This window comes from Phacochoerus africanus, chromosome 11 (assembly GCF_016906955.1).
Source record: "Phacochoerus africanus isolate WHEZ1 chromosome 11, ROS_Pafr_v1, whole genome shotgun sequence".
In the NCBI taxonomy this organism is placed as follows: Eukaryota; Metazoa; Chordata; class Mammalia; order Artiodactyla; family Suidae; genus Phacochoerus; species Phacochoerus africanus.
The window spans coordinates 131,637,078-131,661,744 of NC_062554.1; the positions used below are offsets into that span (position 1 = coordinate 131,637,078).

The 24,667-nt window shown below is 46.4% G+C and overlaps 1 protein-coding gene across 7 annotated transcripts in view; it reads right to left on the reverse strand.

Moving 5' to 3' along the window:
* HHAT (hedgehog acyltransferase) overlaps positions 1-24,667 on the reverse strand; it is a 316,237-nt gene that overhangs the window by 25,354 nt on the left and 266,216 nt on the right. For all 7 annotated transcript variants that reach the window (XR_007130843.1, XM_047753082.1, XM_047753081.1 and 4 more), the window contains one exon: positions 23,382-23,526. Coding sequence is in view for 6 of the 7 variants with exons in the window: in XM_047753082.1 (XP_047609038.1) it covers positions 23,382-23,526 (145 nt within the window). In the remaining variant the exon portion in view is untranslated. The remainder of the gene's footprint in view (positions 1-23,381; positions 23,527-24,667) is intronic.

The window sequence follows — 24,667 nt, forward strand, 5'->3', positions numbered from 1 at the left end:
ATACTCCACATCAATGAAAGTGGAAACCGTAGCGATACATAAGGACGTTAATGATTCTCTCAATCACGTTAGAAGAAACAAAGACAAAAGCAATCTGACTGCTAAAACACGATGCATGTGTTCTTGAAAGCCACCAAACTGTACAAGATCATACCATGAAAACCACAGGGCCTAAGGGGGTGGGGGTGGGGAGACAGAGAGCCCCATGGTTTTAATTGTTTGATTCTGTAATTCCAAAACCTTGCCCGTGACACACACACACACACACACACACACACACACACACACAAAGACATCTAACCAAAGTGGTGGCATGGCTCTACACATGTACAATGATCAAGAGATGAGTAACTCTACTAAATAGTGTTTTAGGTTTACAGAGGTCTGAAGTTTGCTTATGGAAGTGGGCGTCAGAAGGGTTGCAGCTTGCAAGTCATCATGAATAGAAAGAGGGTGGTGTGCAATTGGTTGGAGTGTTGCAGCAACCACATGTGGCTCCTAACACCCTAGGTGAACTAAGTTGGCTGGTCCTTGTCTGGGGTGCGGGCATGGTTTGTGCTGTGTGTTCCCACTAGGCTCAGCTCAGCAGGGTGCCATTTTCTGCATTCACCTAGGCTTTCCTGAGGACAAAACTGCACACAAGCAAACACTAAATTGCATTATACTCAGACGGGTCCCTAATATATCAATCATGATGGGAATTTGCATTTCCAAAACAAGCATTTAGAGCAGAACCAATAGTACCTTATTATTCTATTGAAATAAGGTTCCAACACAGGCAAAATTAATCTGCGACATTAGATGTCAAGATGTTGTCTATCCTGGGGTGGGCTGTGGCTAGACAAGGTCACAATGTCTATCCTGGGGTGGGCTGCGGCTAGACGGGATCACAGGCGAGCCCTCTCGAGTGCGAGGTACTGGCTAAATGGGTATGTTCAATTTATGAAAATTCATCGTGGCACAATTAAGGTCTGTGCACTTTATGCATGTTACATTTTTTAAATAAAAGTTCAAAAAACCTTTTAAAATTGAAAAGCAAAATCTACTATTTTAAGGAAGGCTTCCTTGGCTTTCAGAGTGAGTATTGAGTTTTTCTTGCCCAACAGTATGGACATGCAGCTCCTTACAAAACACACATGCTAACCACTGATACGCACGTTACAAATATTTTTATAGCTCTTTTCATGCAGTGTCCAGTACTTCATCATTCATCCTCTAAAGAATGACAAAGCAGGATTCCTAAATTATCAATTCCAGACAGATACGTAGTAGAAACCTCAGCATTTTCTTAGCAGTGTGATATAGTGAAAAGAGCACTGAAGAAGGACCTAGACGACACGGGTTCAAGTCTCGCCTCTGCCATTTTCTATCTAATTGGGTTTGGTCAGTCATTTAAGTTCTCCTTTCCTCACCCACTAAATAAATATAATGATTCATTCCAAACTATGTTATAGGACTTTAAATACAAACGAAAGTGCTTTGAAAAATGTAACGAGACGTACATACATAAGATGTTAATACAATCTTTTCTCTCTTATGTTTAACTGAAGTTTAGTTTAAGCCCCCTCGTTCCTGTTGGTAGACATCAATGACGTTTTGAAGGTCAAAACCCTCAATAAACATCAAGGATGGCTGGTATTAGTCTAAATGTTTTAATGCAGCCTCTTGTGTAATTAGGAGTTCCACAAAGGCGTTTTGGCGGTGATGGTGGGGAGGATTTGGTGTTCTGGCGGATTGATGTCTTCACCAGGAAAACCTGCATCCACACATTCCGAGGCGTTGTAATGCTTCCTGCCCGTCACGTTGGAGGCAGCCCTCAGTCGTCTGTGCTCAGAGGAGAGTTAACATTGCCCTCCTTCCACCTCCCAAGAACCTGGTCAATTCTCTTCCTAAGCGCCCCCACCATCCTGTCTCCTAAATTTTGAGTTTATTTTTGCTATCGAATCAATCCAATTGAAGAGGGCACAAAAATCTGATATCTAATGATATGCCTCTCAATTCAGATGCTAATTACTTGCTTAAGTTTGTTTGGCTTAGCTACATCACTGGATATGTGAACTTGTTGCCTAGAGCTGTTGGGTTATATCCTTCCAGAATCTCAAAGTTCATTATAAATTCTACTCACTAGATGCAGTGGAAGAGGTTCACACACAGAATAATGCTTGCTCCTTCCCAGCCATGGAGCAACTCTTCCAGGCTTGAAGAGATGACACTGCAAGGGTCCCGTATCATTAGCCAATGCTGGCCAAATTCTGGTGGAGTATCTCAAGAGAGATACAAGGAGTATTTCAGTTAGAATCACCAGGAGTGTTCACTAAAATACAGATTTGGGGTGCTACCCTAGACCAACTGAATCAGAATCTCTTAGAGAACCTCAGGATTTTGCATTTTAAATAGGCTCATCAGGTGGTTCTGATGGGTGATAACGTTATGAAACAACTGTACTGAAGGTTGGGCAAGAGAACAGCTGACATCATACTGATTAATGATGCCACAAAGAGGAGCAATCTCATTAAGAAAGCTGTGTTAGACCAGGTCAACCTTGAAATCACTCAGCATTGTGTTAATAATGAGAAATGCAGCAACCAGGCACCAAACCTGCACTGAGCCACAGACACAAGGCAGGGGAGGATGTCATACATACTTAACACGGAGCTGGCTCAGCAAAATAAACAAAACCAGGAAACTTCCTATACACCATTCTGAGGACTCATCAGAGGTAAGACGTGACCCAGGTATTGCTGCCATTTCAGCCCCTGGCTCATGGCAATGTCCTCACTCTCCCCATTTCTATGCCTCCATCTGTCTACCAGATGGATCGATAAAGAACGTTTCCTTTGGGGAACTTGGAAACGTCACCTTATGCTAGGCAGTTGCAAAGCATAAGGACACCAGAAATGCCAAACTAACACGATGAAAGTCATGCCAAACTTTAGCAGGTGACAAATGTTTTCTTGGATTTGTAGAGTGAGCAAGGAAGGAGAAATTGAGGTAGGATGAGATGAGAGGATGGAAGAAAAGGCAAATGGATACATGCATGGACTGAGAAAGGGCAGATAGATGGAGAGAAGGATGGATGGAGGAACAGATAGGAGAAACATGTCAGACCAACTATCTTTTATCCCTCAACTAATCTGAACAGATTTGCTGAGATATAATTAAAACGCCATGCAATTCACCCATGTACAGTAAATATAATTCAATGGCTTTTCACATACAGAGTAATCACCATCATCAATTATAGGACATTTTATCACCCCAGAAAGGGAATCTCATACTTATTAGTCATCACTCTCTAAACCCCCATCCCTCCCAGCCCTAAGCAAGCTTAATATACTTTTGTCTCCAAAGATTTGCTTATTCTGAACATTTCATATAAATGGACTAATACAATATGTGATCCTTAGTGACTAGCTTCTTTCACTTACAATACAGTTTTCAAGACTCATCTATGTTGTAGCATGTATCAGTACTTCATTTCTTTTTATTGCTGAATAATATTCCATTGTATGGATATACCACATCTTATTTAGCTATTCATCAACTGATAGACATATGAGCTATTCTCATATTTTTGACATTATGAATAATGTTACTATGAATATTCATGTACAAGGTTTTTGTGTGGGTATATACCTAGGAGTGGAATTGCTGAGTCATATGGTAACTCTAACTTTTTTCTCGGCCATGCCCACAGCATGCAGAAGTTCCGGGGCCAGGGATCGAACCCATGCCACAGTAGTGACAACACCGGATCTTTAAGCCACTGCACCACCAGGGAAGTCCCTCTGTTTAACTTTAGAAGAATTGCCAGGCTATATTCCAAAGTATCTGTTTTCTCCTTCACATTTCCACAGGCAGTATATGTGAGTTCAAATACCTCTAAATCTCTCCAACATTTCTTTTCCATTTTTTGTTTATTATTATAGCCATCTTAATGGTATCTCATTGTGAGTTTACTTTGCACTTACGTGGTGGCTAATCATGTTGAATATCTTTCCCTGTGCTTGTTGGTTATTTGTTTATATTCTTTGGATAAATGTCTACTCCCTTAGCCAATTTTAAATTGAGTTATGTGTTATTTCATTATTGAGTTATAATAATTCTTTACATAGTCTAGACACAAATTCTTTATCAGATACATGGCTTGCCATTTTTTCTCCTCTTCTGGTTGCATTTTCACTTTCTTGATGTCCTTTGAGTCACAAAATACTTTCATTTTTTGATGTCCAATTGAAGCATTTCTTCTCTTGTTGCTTGCGTTTTTGATGTAGTATCTAAGAGACTACTGGCCAATTCAAGGTCACTCCTATACTTTCTTCCAAGAGCTTTATGGTTTTAGTTCTTGCACTTAGGTCTTTGATGCATTTGGAGTAAATTTTGGTATATGGTATGAAGTGGGGGCCCAACTTCAGTTTTTTGCATGTGGATATCCATCAAATTATTCTTGATAGAGCAAAAAGGGGTCATACGAGTAATGTTAATAATGATAATATTACCTATATTATTTAAGAACAAAAGTAAAGGAAATACGATCAATTTGCAGTGGCCATTCTTTCTCTAAAATTCAGAAGTTAATCTATGTGACCTATAAAAATTGTGGCTAAACCTCAGGTATTTTTGCCCCTGTCTCAGGTGCCAAAACCATTAAACCGTACACATATGAAGACTTGGCTGGTTCCCTAAAATTTTCTCTGAGAGAATTCTGGAGATTCCTTCTCCCGTCTTCCCCGTCCTTCGACACCCATCAGCTTCCGTCGTTCCTCACATAGCCTTCCTGATTGGCCCTCCTGCTCCTAGGACTGCTTGCCTCCACATCACCTCAAAGAGGATCTTTTGAAAATGAATTATGCACTCTCTGCAAGTCCTTCTGTAACCCAATCCTAGCCTAGCCTATCAAGGATAAAGCCCATGCTCCAGAGCATGGCATGCATGACTTTCATTACCTTATCTTCGAGTTACCTTTTTGGTGTCCCCTGGTGCAATCAGCCCATTCACTGACATCCTAAGATGCTTGCACTTTCCTGAGTGTACAATTTTATGCCTCCATGCCTTTGTGCAAGCTGTGCCCACCCCCCAAGCCCAACTCTGAGGTCACCTCCTCCATGATGAATTTCTCACCCAGAAGATAAAGTTAACCATTCATCTGTCTGCCCTCAAATCACTATGTCCAAAGGACTGGCACATTTTACCACATTTGATTATCACTGTATCTCAAATACCCAGCACAATGACCAGCAAGAATACAAGAAGGCCCTTGCCTTCAAACAATTTTCTCTGTTCAAAAAAAAAAAAAAAAAATCTTAGCCTCATTTGAACTCATCTGACCATTATGCTCTCTTTCCTGGATCAAATAGGCTGAGATGCTTCCCACATTTCTCATTTTCTTACTGTATACTTTTGCTTCTCTTCAGAAAACCCTTGCTAATGATAGCAATTTTTTACAGCAACGCAAAAGGTATGACCCAACCCTCCAGCAATCTTGTTGGGGCCACCCCAAAGTGAGAAAAGTAATCAAGAAGCAAGCTTCCAATATGAGAAAAGTAGGAGATAGGTAACTGTGGACACAAATAGAATGAGAAAACAGGGGAAGGAATGATTGTATCGTAAGTTACCTGGTTTCTTCTAGCTTAAGAAAAAAAAAAAAAGATTCTCCAAGGAAAGGCGTGGCTCCCGAGACAGTCTGGGTGCCTATCGTGGGCCTTCCCGTCACTGGGAGTCAGCAAAGGGCAGCATTCACTAGGCCACCCGACATCTTTCAGGTTTTCAATGATTGACAGCCCTCAGAAAGCAAATGGTCCCTTCTTGGACCTTAAAACACATGTGCTCAAAAACCTTCTCACAAAGGAGATTCGACTTGGAACCAAGACAAATGAGAACAGTCCCACTCACCCCGTGTGTAAGCGAACACTTGGGGAAAAGGGAAATCAGGTTTATCAAGCATGTTTTCATGTCAGAAACCCGCGGCTTGGCCTCGTGGCCATCTTCCTAATGCTCTCCGGGCAGAATCCCCTGGCTCAATCCCCAGTTACCTGTTCTCTTCTCCCTCTGAAAGCCAGAGGTTACAGATAACTCCCTCAGGCACATGCCCCTGGCCCCTGGAAGTCTAACAGCAAAGGCATACGATCACCTTTTAAAACAAAATACAGATTCCTCTTTTATTTTACTGATAGCTGGTGAATCTTCTGAGTGTTTTTCTCCCCCAAGGTCACATGAAAATGCCACCAGAAAAATAAAGTCCTGAGACGTGCTGCTTAGAGACCTAACTAGGGCTAAAATTAGCAGCTGCCTCCTTCTCTGGGCAAGAGCTGACAGCAGCTGGAGGGTGACAATACCCGGAGGAGAACGGGGGTGGGGGTGGGGGTGGGCAGAGAGGTGCTGTGGGCATGTCGCTCAGCTGGCACCAGGGGACAGAGGCTTTGCCCTGCCCGCCCTGGCAGCCCCGATTCCGCAGCCTGAAGTAGGGTAGCGTACACTTCTAGACCAGCTATTTCTATCTGCTGTTTCCTGTATGATCAAGGTCATGGCTTAGAGAAGGACACACAAGGAAGAGATGAATATTCAGGCCGGTGGTGGTTGGAAGTTTGGATTTGTTTTCTTTTCCTTCTCTCTCTCTTTTTTTTTTTAAATTGCCGCACCTGCAGTATATAGAAGTTCCCAGGCTGGGGGTCGAATTGAAGCTGCATCTGGGGCCTACACCACAGCCACAGCAACACCAGATCTGAGCCATATCTGTGACCTATGCCACAGCTTGCAGCAATACCAGAGCCTTAGCCCACTGAGCATGGCCAGGCATCGAACCCGCATCCTCACGGATGCTTTGTCAGGTTCTTAACCCGCTGAGCCACAACAGGAACTCCTCGCTTCATATTAACATCAGCTGATCAGCGCATCCCTGGAGGGTCACTAAGGGTAGCTTCTGCTCGCCCATCTTCACCAGCCATGACTACTGTTTAACCTGGCAGAGATCCCCGGGAAAGACAAACATTCTCCCAAAACTAGAAGGTCAGCTTTCCCGGCTTCTGGGCCTCGCTACTGGGCTTCTGGCCCAGAATGCCCTGCACTGGGTGACTACCTTTGCCATGCGACATGCTTGTGGCCAGGTGTGTGACGGCTCCCACCCTCATCTCACACCTTTACGATGCCTGTCCTGAGGGTCGCGCCCAGAGAAAAGTCTAAGGTTGTGGATCTTAACACTTGAAGCCTGTGTCTGACCTCCCGGCTCTGGACTCACGCTCTGAACAGCGTTTCTTATGCGGGGGAAGGGGTCACTGCCAGCCCCTCTGGGGACCCTGTCCCACCCCTCCCCCCACCCTCCCACTCCACACGACCCCCACGAACTTCCTGGGGGCTGCTGAAACAAAGTGCCCCAAACGGAATGAGCTAAAACAATACAAGTTCATTGCCTCACAGTTCTGGGGGCTAGAAGTCTGAGGTCGAGGTGTTGGCAGGGCCACAGGCCCTCTGAAGCCTCTAGCAGAGGTTCCTTTCTTGCCCCTTGCAGTTTCTGGTGGCCCAGGCCTCCCAGCGCATGGGGCAGGGCCAGTCCAGTCTCTGTCCTCCTGTGGTCATCTGTTCCTCGTGAAGTCACCTCATCCTCCCTCTGTGCCCAAATTTCCCCTATTTATTTATTTATTTATTTATTTATTGTCTTTTTGCCATTTCTTGGGCTGCTCCCATGGCATATGGAGGTTCCCAGGCTAGGGGTCGAATCGGAGCTGCAGCCACCGGCCTACACCAGAGCCACAGCAACTCGGGATCCGAGCCGCATCTAGGACCTACACCACAGCTCACGGCAATGCCAGATCCTTAACCCACTGAGCAAGGCCAGGGATTGAACCCCTAACCTCATGGTTCCTAGTCGGATTCGTTAACCACTGCGCCACGACGGGAACTCCAAATTTCCCTTTTTTATAAGGACTCCGGTCATACGGATTAGGGGTCCACCCTAATGGTCTCATTTTGACTTGAGTCCCTCTGCAAAGACCCTATTTCCAAATGAGGTCACATTTCGAGATCCTGGGGTGAGGACTCCAGGATATCTTTCTGGAGGCACAATTCAATCCATAGCGCCTCCTCTGCCACGCGCTCCCCTCTCTGCAGGTTCTGTTTGCCAAGAATACTCCACAGCAGCAGGTGCTATGACTAGGGGACAGCTGGCAGGCTGCAAGGATCAGTCGCGGGGTCAGGGCAGTGAAAATGGCCCAGATGTGACTCAAATGGCTGTCAGTCTAACCCCTTGAACTGTCTTGTGTGGAGCCGAAGAGATGCTCTCAAAACAGAATTTTTTTTTCTATCTTGATTTCAAGACAATGAAAACTTTTTCCCATTCTCATTTACTGAATATTCACTGAAATAGTTGACTGTCTTAATTACACTCCAGAGAGCTGTCCACAGTGCCTGACAGAATTCCTGAGGCAGGAGTTCCCGTCGTGGCGCAGTGGTTAACGAATCCGACTAGGAACCATGAGGTTGCGGGTTCGGTCCCTGCCCTTGCTCAGTGGGTTAACGATCTGGTGTTGCCGTGAGCTGTGGCGTAGGTTGCAGACGTGGCTCGGATCCCGCGTTGCTGTGGCTCTGGCGTAGGCCGGTGGCTGCAGCTCCGATTAGACCCCTATCCTGGGAACCTCCATATGCCGTGGGAGCGGCCCAAGAAATAGCAACAACAACAACAACAACAAAAAAGACAAAAAAGACAAAAAAAAAACAAAAGAATTCCTGAGGCAAAAGAAAGTCTCCCAGATCCCACGTTCTGGTGTTTACCGCAAAGAAAAGAACCACAACCAGCCCAGGCTGCCGCCTCTGCAGTCGACATAATATACCACGATGGGCTCTTTCGACGGCCGTTCCTGAGATCATTCTGTTTCTTTGGGGATTCGGAGGGCACGCTCAAACAAAACTGACCTCTCCTTCCACTGCTTTTTGGCCTGAGTAAGGGTGATTAGAAACAAGGCTTGAGAGCATACTAATGCAATGCCGAAAGAAGCCTAACGAGGCACACCCAACACGCTGAGGGCTGGACTGTCAGGCGAGCCAGGGTCCTTCACCAACTGAGCAGGCTCAGGATCAAATTAACATTCTCGGACTTCCCATCATGGCGCAGTGGAAATGAATCCGACCAGTATCCATGAGGCTGCGGGTTCCATCCCTGGCCTCGCCTAGTGGGTTAAGGATCCCACATTGCTGTGGCTGTGACATAGGCCAGCAGCTCTAGCTCCGATTCCACCCCTAGCCTGGGAACTTCATGTGCCGTGGGTGCCCCCTCCACCACCAAAAAAAACCCCCCCACCATTCTCCCTTCTTACGTGAGAGGGATGAGTTCTAAGACCTCAGGGGATGCCTGAACCTGCAGAGAGTACCAAATCCTATATGTACTGTATTTTCCTAGTCATACATGCCTATGATAAAGTTTAATTTACAAAGTAAGCACAGTAAGAGATGAACGATAACTAATAATAAGACAATTATAGCAATATACTGTACTAAGATTTATGTGAGTGTGGGCTCTCTCTCAAAAGATCTTAATGTACAAATTTAAGGCTTTTTCCATCTTAATTAAGCACCTGCAATGCACTGTGGCCATAACTTTTGCAGTTTGAGCTACAAGAGCAAAACCCGCATGAAGTTCTCTTTCCTTTGTAATTACATGGATAGAAGATTCATTCTTACCATAGATCTTAGCACTTCAGTGTACGATTTTTTTCCTTTCAGTCAAGAACTTAAATCTTTTCACTGAAAGGAAGCACTTCATGGCTTCTTGTTGGCAGATCTATTCTTTTTTTTTTTTTTGGTCTTTTTTAGGGCTGCACCCTTGGCACATGGAAGTTCCCAGGCTAGGGGTGGAATTGGAGCTGTAGCTGCTGGTCTACACCACAGCCACCACAATGCCAGATCTGAGCCGCATCTGCAACCTACACCAGAGCTCACGGCAATGCCGGATCCTTAACCCACTGAGTGAGGCCAGGGATCGAACCTGCGTCCTCATGGATACTAATTAGATTTGTTTCCACTGAGCCACGACGGGAACTCCTTGTTGGCAGATCTAAATTGCCAGCACCACTGCTCTTGTGATTTGGGGCCAGTATTCAGTAAAATAAGGGTCACTTCGACACAAGCACTGGGCTACTGTGACAGGTGGTCTTCTAATCAAGACAGCTACTAACTGACTCGTGGCGGGATACACTGCACGAAGGGATGATTCTTGCCTCTGGCAGGATGAAGAGGATGGCACAGGATCTCATGATGCCACTCAGAAGAGTGCACCATTGACAACTTACGAGTTAGTTCTGAAATTTTCCACTTCGTATTTTCGGGTTGCCGATGACTGCAGGTGACTAGAACCAATGATGAGAGGGTTCTGCCATGGTTGCAGAGGGGCAGACCAGCTCGTGGCCGCCCAGCTAGTGCATAGGCTGGCCCATCACCGCCAGAAACTGGAGGTCTGATCTCTGTCACCTCCCCTCAACCCCCCACCCATAACTCCCAGAAACAGAACAACTAACCAATGGGCACCCTAGGCGTTGTCTCTGATGGGGACACGCACGGATGGTCTGTGGCGAAACCTGGGATTACCTGTCGTGGTCTAGGCCTCAGAGAGCAGAGCGGACAGAGTAATATGTGAAGCTGCTGGATTTGGGGTCAAAAGGTTTCTAACCCCTGTTGGTTCCCCTGCTTTCCAGCTGTGGAAGCCTGAGCGAGCTTCCTGGCCTCCGTGCGCCTCGGTGTTAGAGCAGCGCTGCGACGGTGTCTGCCTAAACACTCTCACGGGGGCCGCTGAGAAGATCAACCGAACTAGTGACCTGGAAATTACTTAACAAACAACAGTTAAAATAGGACCAGTCGACGCTACTAAGGGGCATGACATTATATTTAGTCAGAGGACTCGGGGAAATCTGAACACCGGGGAGCCTAGGCATCTATGCAAAGGAAAGGCACACTGGCTTAGCAGCTGGGGCTCGGGTCCCATAGCTGATGCGGACTCCACGTTGCCAGGCTGGACCGCAGGGAAGCTTCAGTTAGATGGGCCTGAAAGGCTTGATGAACCAGATTCTAACTGTATGGATCCCTCCCTCACCTGTCTCTCTGTTTCTGTCTCTCCCCCTACCCACACCCTGTCTGTCTGTCCCTCTCGCTCTCGCTCTCACTCTCTCTCTCTCTCTCTCACACACACACACACACACACACACACACACACACACACACACACACACACACACACACACACACACACACGAATCTTAGGGATTATTTCACAGAAAGATGCACAGCTGGCTGACCTAAGCCCCCAGGCCTGCCCCTGACCTTCCCCAAGCACAGCAGCCAAAAGGTCCAAGTTACAACACGAAGGGCAGAGAAAGTCTCTGTAGGGAGAATGAGGAGGGGGGCGGGGGGATGGACACAAGAAGAGGTCAAGGGGAGAGGAGGCAAACTGGGTCCAGATTCATGGGATCTTCTCAACGGCCATGCTCTTGTGTCCCCCTCTGAATAAGCAACTGAAGGAGACTGCAAAATAATGGTCAGTCCCACCTCTTTCCTCCTACTTGTATAAACACCCTTTGCGATATGATTTTGCAGTTTTTTTTCTATTGGGAGATTATTCCCCCCACCCCCTGAATTGCATTGGCTTTATCACATGCTTTGACCAAAAGGATGCAGCAAGGTAACATGCCAGTTCTGAGCCCAAGCCTTTTTGAAAAGCCTTGCATACTTTCTACCATTGCTCAGCCACAACGACTATCGTATGAACAAGCCTGGACGAGTCTGCTGAAGGATAAGAAATCAACATGGAGTAGACCAGACTCAGCCAATTCATCCCAGTTCAGGCCCCAGCAACATGAGAGCCCAGCTAAGGTCAGCAAATCCAACCCAACCACGGTTGACCCATTGATGGAAACATGTGGCCATCCTAGACCAGCCAAACTCCAGTGGACACACAATCAAGTTATGAAAATGCTTGTTCTTTTAAGTCATTAAGCTTGGGGTGATTTGTTACGCGGCAGTGGCTAACTCATACATGTTAACTTTAAACACTGTCCAGTCCAAACGAACACTTCTTCCCCTCTGGGCTGGAACAAAGGTGGAGGTGGGACTCAAAGGACAGAGTGACCTTCTCTCCCCGATAGAGCAGTGGTCTTCAAACTGGGTTAGGCGACCACCAGGTGTACAGCATGACTTTCCAAGGTACAGACAGCATGGAAAACTTTAGAAGAATTTATTTCTTGTTCCTAAAATTAAATCTCAGGTTAAGTGTCTCCCTCCTTCTCCTCTCCTAAGGTAGCCTTTTCTCACTTTACAAAAAAAAAAAAAAAAAAAAAAAAGCAAGCCTCTCCCCCACCCTTCTTATCTCAGGATACTGCTCCAGGATGTAAAACCCTCAAGGGAATCATTGCAACACTTTGAGAAACTTTCTCACAGTGTCTACTGAAGCTGAATATATTGCACACGCATTGATACAACCATCCCTTCCCAGGTGTAAACTCACCAAAAATGCATAGCCATCTTCACCACAGGTCGTTATATATGACAACCCACAGGAGCTCACAGCTATTATGTTCATCAATAGTAGAATGGATAAAAAAATTGTGGCATGTCCACACAATGAAATACTTTACACTAACAAGCAGGAAAAATCTATAACCGTGCTCAAAACGCTCTCAATAGGATATTGAGCAAAAGAAGCCAGACACAAAAAAATACACATTATGCAATTCTCTCTCATGTGTGCCTATATATAGTAAACAAACAAACTCCCCACAGAAAAAAAGTGCAGCATTTTTTTTTTCTTTTTTAGGGCTGCACCTGCAGCATTTGGAAGTTCCCGGGCTAGGGGTTGAATCAGAGCTGTAGCTGCCAGCCTACACCACAGCCACAGCATCACCAGAACCGAGCCAAATCTGTGACCTACAACACAGCTCATGGCATCACCAGATCCTTGACCCAATGAGCGAGGCCAGGGATCAAACCTGCATCCTCATAGATACTAGTTGGATTCTCAACCCTCTGAGCCACGATGGGAACTCCAAAACCTCAAAATTTAGATGTCAGAATAGTTACTCCTCAGGGCAGGTAACAACTGGCAGGGGTCACGAGGAGACTCTAGATGCTGGTTATACATGTGTGTTTGCTTAGAGGAAATTCTTACGTGTACTTTTTTCTTTTTATGGCCAGTCCCTCAGCATATCAAAGTTTCCAGGCTAGGTAGGGGTCAGACTGGAGCTACAGCTGCCAGCCTACACCACAGCCACAGCAACTGACATGGGATCTGAGCCGTGTCTATGAACTACATCACAGCTCACAGCAACGCCGGATCCTTAACCCCCTGAGTGAGGCCAGGGACCAAATTCATGTCCTCATGGATCCTACTGGGGTTTGTTAACCACTAAGCCTTGAAGGGAATTCCTCTTATGTGTACTTTTCTAGTCTATGCTATATTTCAAGAAACAGCTTTACAACAAAGGAACAAAATAAAGGGACAATTAGATCATTCCTTTAATCAAATAATCCTAAATTCCTACTCCATCCATTTCAAGACAAATTTTACTTTTTCTGTTTAGCAATTATCAAGCAGTACCATTTTGAGTTGAGTTATGCACTTATAATAACTGTAGTGATAATTCAACCCAGGAGAAAAATGCTTACATGTCTAACCTTATGGTAATTGAAAGACAAATTAAAAAACACTGCTACAGAGATGTATGATCTCTGTAAAGATAAAGGAAATAACTTTTAATCAAGATAAGATCTGTGAGAGAAATGAAGCAGAAATACGAAATCAATGAATAATACTATGAAAGAAGATCTTGCTTATTTACATTTTTTAAAGGAGGATGGTGGATATCAAATCACTGAGTTATTTACAGTTTATATTATTTAGAGGTGTCAGTTTTCATTTTTAAAGTCAATAGTCATCATATGGCAAAAATCAGGTCTTTTGTAATTATTTAAACTTGTAGAAGAAGTTAGATGCCTACTTTAAAACACATAACAGGAGGCATCATGTCTCAATGTCGCTTTATTAGGTTGCACATAAGCCAGAAAAAATATAATAATTCAGGATAAAAGCATCTCCCCAAACATCCTTCCTTTAAGAATCTGAAACAGTGGTGTATCCCACCTACGTTATCTCATTAATGTGTATCAGTTGGGACGCTTTTGGTTACAAGTCACAGAAACCTCACTACTAGACTGACAGTAAGTGAAGGATTTGAGATTTTATTCTACTTGCAAAAGCAACACATTAGCCTGACACCATCTCATGGATGCGGGCAGAAGACACGAGACCCTTGGGTCAGAGACGAAGGACTTTACCACTCACAGCAATAAGAGCAGCCAGAGCATCTGCGCCATTGTTCTGAGCCCCAGGGCCCACACTGCAATGCAGAGAGGGCCAGGCGACAGCCTGCACATGCAGTGGGTTATGTTATGGTAGAAAAACCCCAGACACGGTAATCTAAACATTTTACAATGGGCAGTAAGCCTGCCTGACCTCTGCCCCAGAGAGAGAGATTATACTGGACAGTAATTCAATATTCTATACTTTGGAGGAAGACACTGTTTCCATCTTCCAAAGATGTCTGTTATACAGATATTCTTACTAAATAGCCTGGAACAAAGGCAATCAGTGAATCTGCTCAAAAGTCAGGCAGAAACGTAAGAGAGTCCTAAAGAACTGTCCCCTGACATGAACTGAATGGGGGAAGAAAAGCTCTTGTAATTGATAAGTGCATATACATGTTGGCTTTAAGGGAGTTCCCACTGTGCCTCAGTGGGTTAAGAACCTGACACAGTGTCCATGAGGATGTAGGTTTGAGCCCTGGCCAGTGGGTTAAGAATCTGGCTTGCCACAAACTGGCAAAGGTTGCAGATGCAGCTCAGATCCGGCGTTGCTGTGGCTGTGGCATAGGCTGGCAGCTCTGATTCGACCCCTAGCCCAGGAAAAAGAGAAACTCCTGGGTCTATGGCATTCCTGCTGGGTGCAGTGGGTTAAGAATCTGAGTGCAGTGGCATGGGTCACTGGGAGGTGTGGGTTTGATCCCCCTGTCTGGTGCAGTGGGTTAAAAAAAGGATCCAGGGTTGCCATCGCTATGGCATAGGTCTCAGCTGCAGCTCAGATTCAATCCCTAGCCTAAGAACTTCCATATGTGATAGGTGCAGCCATTTAAAAAAGGGAGGGGGGTGGATCTTAAGGCTTAAGAATATCTTGCAATGGGTTGTCTCAAAATATTATCATCTCCAAAGTACAGTCTGCAACATACAACTCTGCTTTCCTCCGAGCAGGCGTCTGTCTGTACTTGGCTTCCCACTGGTGACAGCAAGAGGGCTGCCGGGGGCTCCAGCCCAATATCCCAACACCTATGCAGCCAAGGAAAGAGAGCTTTTCCTTCCTGATAGTTCCAAGAAAACCTCTGGAATTGCAGCATGTGGGGAGACAGACCATGCTGACCGCCAAGTCCTGTTCACTTGCAGGTCCCTCCATCTCAGAATGACACAGACTGAGAGTGAGGTGACACAGGTTTGGGCCCAGAGAACACGGAACAAAAACTGAACAAGCCCAACTGCAGCTTTTCCCTACGTCACTCTCTAAATATCCTCAAGACCGCAAATCTCACAGGTGCACGTCTGGAAGTTAGGCATTGCTTCTTTTTAGGCAGATTCTCACGTTACTAAGACTCACATCGTATCCAAATTGCATTTTACAATCAAATTTCTTGAGGAAGAAGCTATTGCAGCGGTGCCACTGAAGGGTGTTCTGCCACCTGATGTGCTGTGGAAGGCTAAATGACGGCTCCTCCAAGGAGGGCCACCTCCTACTCCCTGGAACTCATGCAAACCAGCCTACCTGGGGGAAGGAACTTTGCAGGTGTGATCCAGTTAAGGCTCTTGAGGTGGGAGAGTACCTTGGATTATCCAGGTGAGCTCAGTAACAACAAGGTCCTTATAGGAGAGATGCGAGAGGAGTCAGACAGCAGGTGAGGTGACGACAGGCATGGAGAGAAAGGGCAGAAAGGAGATTTGAACATGCTACACCACTGGCTTTGAAGAGGAACAAGGCAAAGCTGTGAGAGATGCAGCTGGGCTCTGGAAGCTGGAAAAACCATGGCAACAAATCCTTCCTAGAGCTTCCAGAAGGAACCAGTCTTGCCAACACCTTGACTTTCCTTTCCAACAAAACTGATTTCAGACTTCTGGCTTCCAGGACATTAAGAGATTAAAAACAAACAAAAAAAAAGTATGCTCTTTTAAGCCATCAAGTTCATAAATTTGTTACAGCAGCCACAGGAAAAGAACACACGACTACATGTGGCAGCATAAAGCCAGCAGTTGGTGCCCGGTACTCTGGTAAACAAACAAACTCAATGGCAGGTTCTATGGCACAAAAGAAGTTGCTCCCAAAGCTGAGACACCTGACAGTGATGGCTCTTTGGTTACAAAAAGGTTATGGAACTCCAAACTAAATATTAATTTTTTTAAACACTTAAAAATGTCCAGTAAGGACTCGAGGAGACGGTCTGGTGAACAGGGGCTCTAGCGCACATGATAACCATTTCAGACGGCCAGGGCGCTCCCTGGGCTCCTCAGCCGGCATGGCTGGTGCTGAGCTACTTCTGTACCATTGGTAGTATAATAATAACCATGACAAGCAGTCAAATAAATTCATGATATAAAATCCAGGATGGGTGCTCACTGCAGAAACCACAAATGCATGGCCACCCCAAAGGATTTCCTGGTTTGGGTCTTAGAGCCCTGATTTAGGAATCCTGCTACAGATACCCTCGTCTATACTGAAGAATTACCAGGTCCAGTTAGAGTACAAAGGGAACTTATTTTTAATCTTTTATTTTTTAAATTTTATTGGAGTACAGTGAACTTACAATGTGTTAATTTCAGACGTACAGCAAAGTTAATCAGTTAAACATATACACATATCCATTCTTTTTCAGATTCTTTTCCCAAATAGGTTATTATAGAATATTGAGTAGAGTTCCCTGTGTTATACAGTGAGTCCTTGTCAGTTATCCATTTTATATATAATATTGTGTATATGTTAATTGCAAATTCCTAATTTATTCCCCCCCATGTTTCCCCTTTGGTAACCATAAGTTTGATTTCAAAATCTGTGTCTGTAAATTTTAAAAATTATTTTGGTTTGATTTTAATTTCTACTTCCATGTTTGCAGTAGCTTTTTTCCAGTTTTATTGAGATATAATTGATATACAATACTGCATTAGTTTAATATTTGATTGTAACATGCTTTTGAATATCATACTGCATACACATGATTGGGGGCCAATCAGAGGTAGAGACTTCAAATCAGTAAAAATCAAAATTATTTTCTTTTTATTTGATAAACTGGGTCCGAGCTATATTAGTCTTCAATGGATATTCTATTTAAAGATACTTTATATAGCATATAAAGAAGATGTGATACACACATACACACAATGGAATATTACTCAGCCATAAAAAGGAATAAAATAATGCCATTTGCAGCAACATGGATGGGACCTATACATTATTATACTAAGTGAAGTTAGTGAAAAACAAACATCATATGATATTACTTATATGTGGAATCTAAAATAAGATACAAATGAACTTATTGCAGAATAGAAACAGACTCATAGACTTTGTAAACAAACTTATGGTTACCAAGGGAGACAGGTGGGGTCCGGGGAGGGGTGAACTGGGGATTTGAGATTGGCACATGCACACTGTGGTATACTGAATGCCTGGCCAATGGGGACCTGCTGTACAGCACAGAGAACTCTACCCAATCAATATTTTGTGATAACCAACATGGGAAAAGAATCTGAAAGAGAACGGATGTATGTACACATGTAACTGAATCACTCTGTTGTACAGCAGAAATCATCACAACTTGTAAATCAACTATACTTCAAGAACAATGTTTTAAATGGGAAAAAATAAAATAAAGATACGTTAAAACGTTCCCTATTCCATATACTCTTTTCCAGTGAATTCGCAAAACCTCCTGGTTAACAGGAAAGAGTTTCGCACCACCTCACAGAAAGCAGGATTTAAATACATTCAGATTCAAACTCCTTTCTAGATATTTTCGAAGTTCTCTCAGCTCTAACATGACCCTGGTGCAGTGCTGGACAGGAACTCCCACTCCCTCTTTCTCTCTAGTCCTATGCCTGGTGACTTAGCCTGAACTACTTTTAGGAAAACTGATGCCCACGGTATCCGGGTGACCATGTGGCAGAGACTAAAGAAGAAAGTAAAGCATCTTAAAATTCAGACTCCAAGAACAGTAAAAAATGGGCCAACGTGCAACCACAGATAAATCGCTTAACCTGTATCTATGTATCAGCTTTACCGTCAATACAAGGGCAGAAGCTCCTGCTCCTCAAATTCTTCTAGAACTTGCCAAGGCTCACAGGGGCAGAAGCAGAATCAATCAGAGCAATGAAAATTCCACTGAAAGGTAAGGGCTAGTGAAGAGCAGGAGCAAAGTCATCACAAAGGCGGCCCCGGAGACGCTGACACCTGCCTTCTGTCTTCTTTCATCAAAAAGGGAATTTCAGTCCCAAGAATTTAACTGGATGTGAGGAGACTGAGTTTCTATTTAACCACAGCCTTCCAGAATTTCCAGCACAATACCCCAACTCTGCTTTAAACAAAATGCCTGTCCAGAGCCATTTGAGTCAGGAGATAAATAAACTACCTGGACAAGCTAGTGATGGGCGAGAAAACACTCTTTCTCCTTTCTCAGCTAGAAACAGCAAAGCAGGTGCGGGGAGGGTAAAGGTTCTGACCCGCATAAGAAAATCACGAGTTCCTCTGTCACTGCAGCCTGGAGGGAAACCAACCCAATTCTCCTCATCTTGGCACAGGGCCGCTCAGGAGCTCAGTGTTGAGATGGAGTTTGCCACCCTAAATCAGGCAACGGGGCGGGGGGGGGGGGGGGCGGACGTGTGTGTTTTCCGTGTGTGACATGAAGAGTCGGGCAGGAAAGTGGTTGATGGAGGTCAGGTCTCTACCAAGCTTCAACCACTGCAAAACCACAGATGTTGGAGTTTCCACTGTGGCTCAGTGGTTTAAGAACCAAACCTAGCATCCATAAGGATGCAGGTTCGATCCCAGGCCTTGCTCAGAGGGTTAAGGATGTGGCGTCGCTGTGGGCTGTGGTGTAGATTACAGATGTGGCTCGGATCTGGCTGCTGTGGCTGTGGCCAGCAGCTGCGGCTCAGCTCTGATGCAACCCCCTAGCCCAGAAATTTCCATGTGCCTCGGGTGCAGCCATAAAATGAAAAACAAGAAACCCAAGATGTAGGATATGGGGTTTTACCACTTAGGAAAGGATTAGGTTGGTTGGTTTGCTTTTACAAAGCCCATGCCTTCTGCTGACAGAATTAGATGGTATTTTAGAAGGAATACTACCCTGCACCCAAACAACACTACAAAGCTCTCAGCCTCCTCAAGGTCAGATGTATTTCAAGGCATACCCATCCCCAGCGACTGCCTTTTCTCCCCACTGCCCCAGGCCTACTGCGCGCTGCAAGGATGCTTAAGACACAGCTGGTTTATGGTCTCACAGATTTGGAATTATAACGCACTGATATTCGGGAGCTACAGAGCAGTCACCAACTGCTTGCTCAAGAAATTAACTTACAATTCAATGTCAAGGATGTAAGGCAGACACGAGAAAGCGCCTTTCATCAGCAAATGCTCTTCAGAGTCACAGGCTTAGGTAAGAAGCAACCTGTGTTGGTTTCTGCAAAAAGCAAGACACAGCAGGATCCCTCCCTGAGGTGGACCAAAACCCCAGCCACATCCTTCTCAGATCCCTAGACCCAGCAAAGTTCCTTTACATAGATATGTATATACTTAAACTTTCACATTCCTCAAGCTTCTTGAAGTAAATTTCAATCGTAAAAGTAAGTTTGGGGGATTTTCTTTCAAGGCAAAAATGTGGATTCTTTATTTTCCATGGAATTAAAGGAACATGACTTCTCCGGTCTCTGCAGCAGAGCTCACACTTGATAACCCCGGGTTGTGTGCAACACGCGCCGCAGCCCCAGTGGGGCTGTGTGCACAGCAGGAAGGGAAGGGCCTGGTTTTACAACCTCACATCACCAACCTTGTAGAGACCAGGACAGAGGTTTTTGCCTAACTTCTAAGGCAAGCTTTGCAGCTTGAAGCAAACAAACCCATGTGTAAACGCAGTGAACGGGAGACAGAGAGATACTGATCTTACGGCGGCTCCTCTAAGCTAATACTGAGCTACTTCTAGAGACGTCTGTGATACTGGGAAAAGGTTCCTGAGAATCCACGCGGCTGTCCTCTAAGATGTGTGTGCGTCCCCATCCCGGTCACTGTGGGCCACCGCTAAGCTCCTCCACAATTCCCATCCTCAAGACACCTGTCTGTCCCCTTCCTGCTCTTACAGGACTCGCTGAGCTGCTGAGATCTGCAGAAAGGACTGGATGCCACCCGCTCCTGTCACCGCCAGGCCCAGCGGGACAAGGGGACGTCCCCCAGGGCAGGGTTACCTTCCCACGAAACCTGGAAATCCAGCGACTGAGCGTTACTGTTCTCTGTCACCCAGAGACAGCCCTCCTCCCTCACGAGCTGGCATTGTCCTCTGGGTGCAGAGAGGCGTCATGGAACAACAGTTCCTGATCATCTGAAAACTTTGGGGCCAGATGAGTTTCAGAATTCAGATTTTTTTTTTTTTGAAAGTTAACATGACACCTCCAGCAGAGTGAGCAACATCCTATAAACTCATTAATACTTTTTGATACCAAAACATGCATAGTCATATAATCTTCTATTGGGTCCAACAAGACAGTTATGAAGAGAAATCCAGAGTTCTCAAGGGTGGGGGACTTGGCACCATCTGGTTCACTTTCCTCCGAGAGATACTGAAATTCAATCACTCGGGGACAAGCGGCCCAAAGAAGGGGACAAATGAGGTAACCACGAAAACCCCACGGGACCCTCCCTGAGTCAGGGGCCCAGGGGACTGCCTTCTAAGCCGAGCCTCCCTGGCCCCATCGGCACCCCGGCCCCTGGCTCCCGGGAGGACACAACACGATCCAATCGCAGACCACAGCAGGACCCACAGGGCAGAAGCTGACCGGGTGTTTCAGAGCCCTGACACCCGCTCCCCCCCCCCCGTGCCTGGCGCTAGGTGCAGCGGGTACAAGGGCAAACCACGCTTTGATCTTCCTGCCTCTGAGGAGCAGAAAGCACGTCTTATAGCTGCTACCTTTTCTCCGCCCCTTTAAAAGCCACTGCGCCCAGGTTTTACCTCCCAGCCATTCTCTCCCCACTCTGCACGTGCTCCTTGGCTAACTATACCCACTCCCACAGCCTCACGACCACCCTTAAGCCCTGTCTCCCATATGGCGATCGTTTGGTCCCACCCTCCTCCCCAATGCCAGCTCACACTTTAACCGCCTCTTGGGCACCTCCGGCTGGTTGCCTCAGTGTCCCCTCCTGCGGAGCCATAGCCTCCTGGACCTGTGTGCTTCCCCACGTTGCCCTGCAGGCTACGGAGATGGGGGTCACATGACCAGCTCTGGCCAATGGAATAGGAGCAGGAAATGCCAAGTGTCACCTCTGGCTGGGCTAGCTAGTACTTGGTGTACCACCCCCGCGTTCTCTTCCACTCCACAATGCCAGGACAGGAAGGTGAAGCGTCAAAACAGAAATGGTCAAAGTCCTGAAGTTACTGCTTAGAAAAAGCCACTGGACCTTCCTTGAACCGTGAGAGGAATGAACTTCTACGGGGAAAAACGATGAAGAGCTTGGGATGCCCTGGCACAGAAACAGGTATTAATCAGCCCCATGCACCTGCGTCTTCACCTGGCAACTTCCTACTTATTGCTCAAAACCCCAATTCAAATGTCCCCTCCTCGGTGAAGTCCAGCTTCCACAGGAAGGTCACCCCCCATCCTGTGACCTCAGCAATTCCTTAGGCATTTGGCACAGTGATTATCTAATCTAGTGACACATCTGTTTGCATCTTTGGCTCCCATCTTTGTATGTGACATTTTTCACCCTTGTATCCTCAGGGCCTTGCAAGTAGCAAACACCGGGTATGTTTATTTATCAAAGCAAAGATCAGAGCCTTCTTGCTTGAGTGACTAGCAAACCCCAAGGCAGCATTTCCAGAGTCACTGTGTTCCCTGCACTGTGCCAGGTATAGCAGGACGAGGCAAGAAAGGTACACAACTTTGTCACCCACTTCAAGGAGAGTTTTTTTAATCTTTAAATTCTTAGTGGCCCCGTTATCTCCCATCTTTATTAAAGGGCAGATGCCGCTTCAAAAGGATGTGATCTTTTCAGAAACTATCAGCTGAAACATTTCTCAGAAAGCAAAATCAAAGGGGTGACAAGATGACAGCAGAACGGGGCTCTGTCCTGGTCCCTTTGAGCCTGGCACACCCAAGCCTGCCACAGTTCAGATTCATGACCTTGCCATCCTGGGACCATGCAGCTGTGTCACGGCTATTTCTGGTGTGAAAAGAGCTGCTTTGGAAGCAGCGCTGGCTCGTCGGGGACACAGATGTGGAGATAACAGCCTAGCCACGCTGAGTCACGTCATCACCGCTTGGCACAACGTCCCAAAACAAAAGCACAGAAGCATGTCGCTGGTCAGGGAACCAGAGCAGGGGACCTTGGCTCTGAACACACAGTGGGTGGGCGGAGTAACATGCTCTGTGAGTCGTTTCCATTCTCCCAATACTCCTAAGGATGGGCTGTAACACTTAGTTCTGGCCCAAAAAGGAAACGGTGGCCAGTGACTAAGGCCATGCTTTCAACAATATTTCTCAGCAACTAGCGTTTTACCTGCTGCAGGTGTGACTGCACCGTGGACATGGATACATGCGTGACAGCAAACATACATGACTTTCTTATACACGAGGTTGGCTGCTGGGGCTGGCACACCAGTGTTCAGACAAAAATACCAAACAAAGAGGTGTGGCAAACCAGCTGTGGTGGCCACCACAGCAGGGGAGCAGAGTGGGGCTTCTAGGACATTCTCCCAGGGGGACCCTCAGATAGTAGATGGAACGAGGTTAGACACGGCTATGTCGTGACGCTGATCTACAGCAGGGAAGTAGGGACGATTAGAAAAACCCCCCAAAATTGGAGCTGTAACTCAGGAGGAGGGAACGATAGAGTTTGGAAGACTCAGGATGGCACATTGTGCTGGTAGGTGTCACAGAGCATAGATCAGAGGTACCTCAAAGCAGAGGACACTTAAAACCACAGCGGAACACAGGAATTTGGAATATTTATAGGTCACACAGCATGCAGAGACCAATGCCTGCCTCCCCCAGGCCCCTACAGCATACCCACTACATCTGTGAAAAAAACAAGAAACTGCCTGAAAATGGCAACTTACCTTGAATGAAGATCCTATTCCAGTAGATTTTCCCAACTTGATTGCCCCCGAGAAACACCAGGTTGGACAGGATCAGCATGGACGTGGAACAAGATGCAAGGGCGGCGTGGAAGCGGCGGCGAGCTTGCGGGGAGAGGACCTGAGCCTGGGGGGACAAGGCCAGGAGGCATCTCGTCATGAGGGTGGCAAAAACAGGGCTGAGACACCACGAAGCCCTTCTCTCCTACCAGCTCGGAGCACCTCCCCCCAGAGCCCGAGGCAGGTTGTTATTTCAAGAGCTCTCCAAAGTTCTATTCCGACAAGATGCTCATTCTGGTCCCAGCCAAGAAGCGACGCCCTCCCAAGTTGCTACCGCCAAAGTGGGCTGCCCTCCGACACGTGCAACACGAGCCCTGAACCTCCTTAGGGTTTAGCTGAAACAGCTCCACACGTTTCCTGCACGGAACCCTACAGGTACAGGAACTGTTTAAACTGCTCTCCATGACAACAAGCACGCTGCAATGAGGTCAAGTTCAGCGCCATCTTCTGGGCTAGTTAGCTTGACCCTGGGAAGCCACTCTGTAAACCTGACCCACTAGGAGGAGGAATCCCATTAGGAGGGTGTCGGTGAATCAGTGCAAGCTCACACGGTTCCCCGAGTCAGAGCTCAGGGCACGCGCCACACTGACTGAGCCTGTCGCGGCGTCAGCGAATGAAGGCTGATCCTGGCACCTGAAATATGCAGGCACTGCAGAGATGCTTTCCAGCCATGATGACAAAGAATTCTGCTCACCCATCCAAGGCACTTTTTCCTCCCCTTTCCATATTTTCTCATGGATTTCATAAGGTAAACGGAGCCTCAGCACCGGTCGTCCTGGTGCTCCACTGAGCGAGCACAGTGCTGTGTGTGCTGTGTGAACCTCGCCAGCCTGCTCCCAGGGACTGTCCTTTGGGACTGTGGGTGCAGTAGAACCAGGTACAGTGCAACGGCCAGACACATAGGGCCCTCGGGTTCTAACAAATACCTCGGCCTCATCCAAAGACACAGAAAAGAGAGGGGCCAGAGAGTCTAGAGCTCATTTCTCAACATCTTCCTGAAGCCCCCACATCTCTGGGGTCAGCTGCATCTTGACTCCAGCTGTGCTCCCACTAGGAACAGAATTCTGAATCACTTGAATTCAACAAGCAGAGAGAAGAAATCTCAAGGGAGAGGCTCCGGCAGGCGGCTTTCTTATTTCTGGCGACCCTACTGCGCATCACCTGGGGTCACTCCGGAAGCCTCGGGTGGTGTCCTCCAAAAGTCGAGA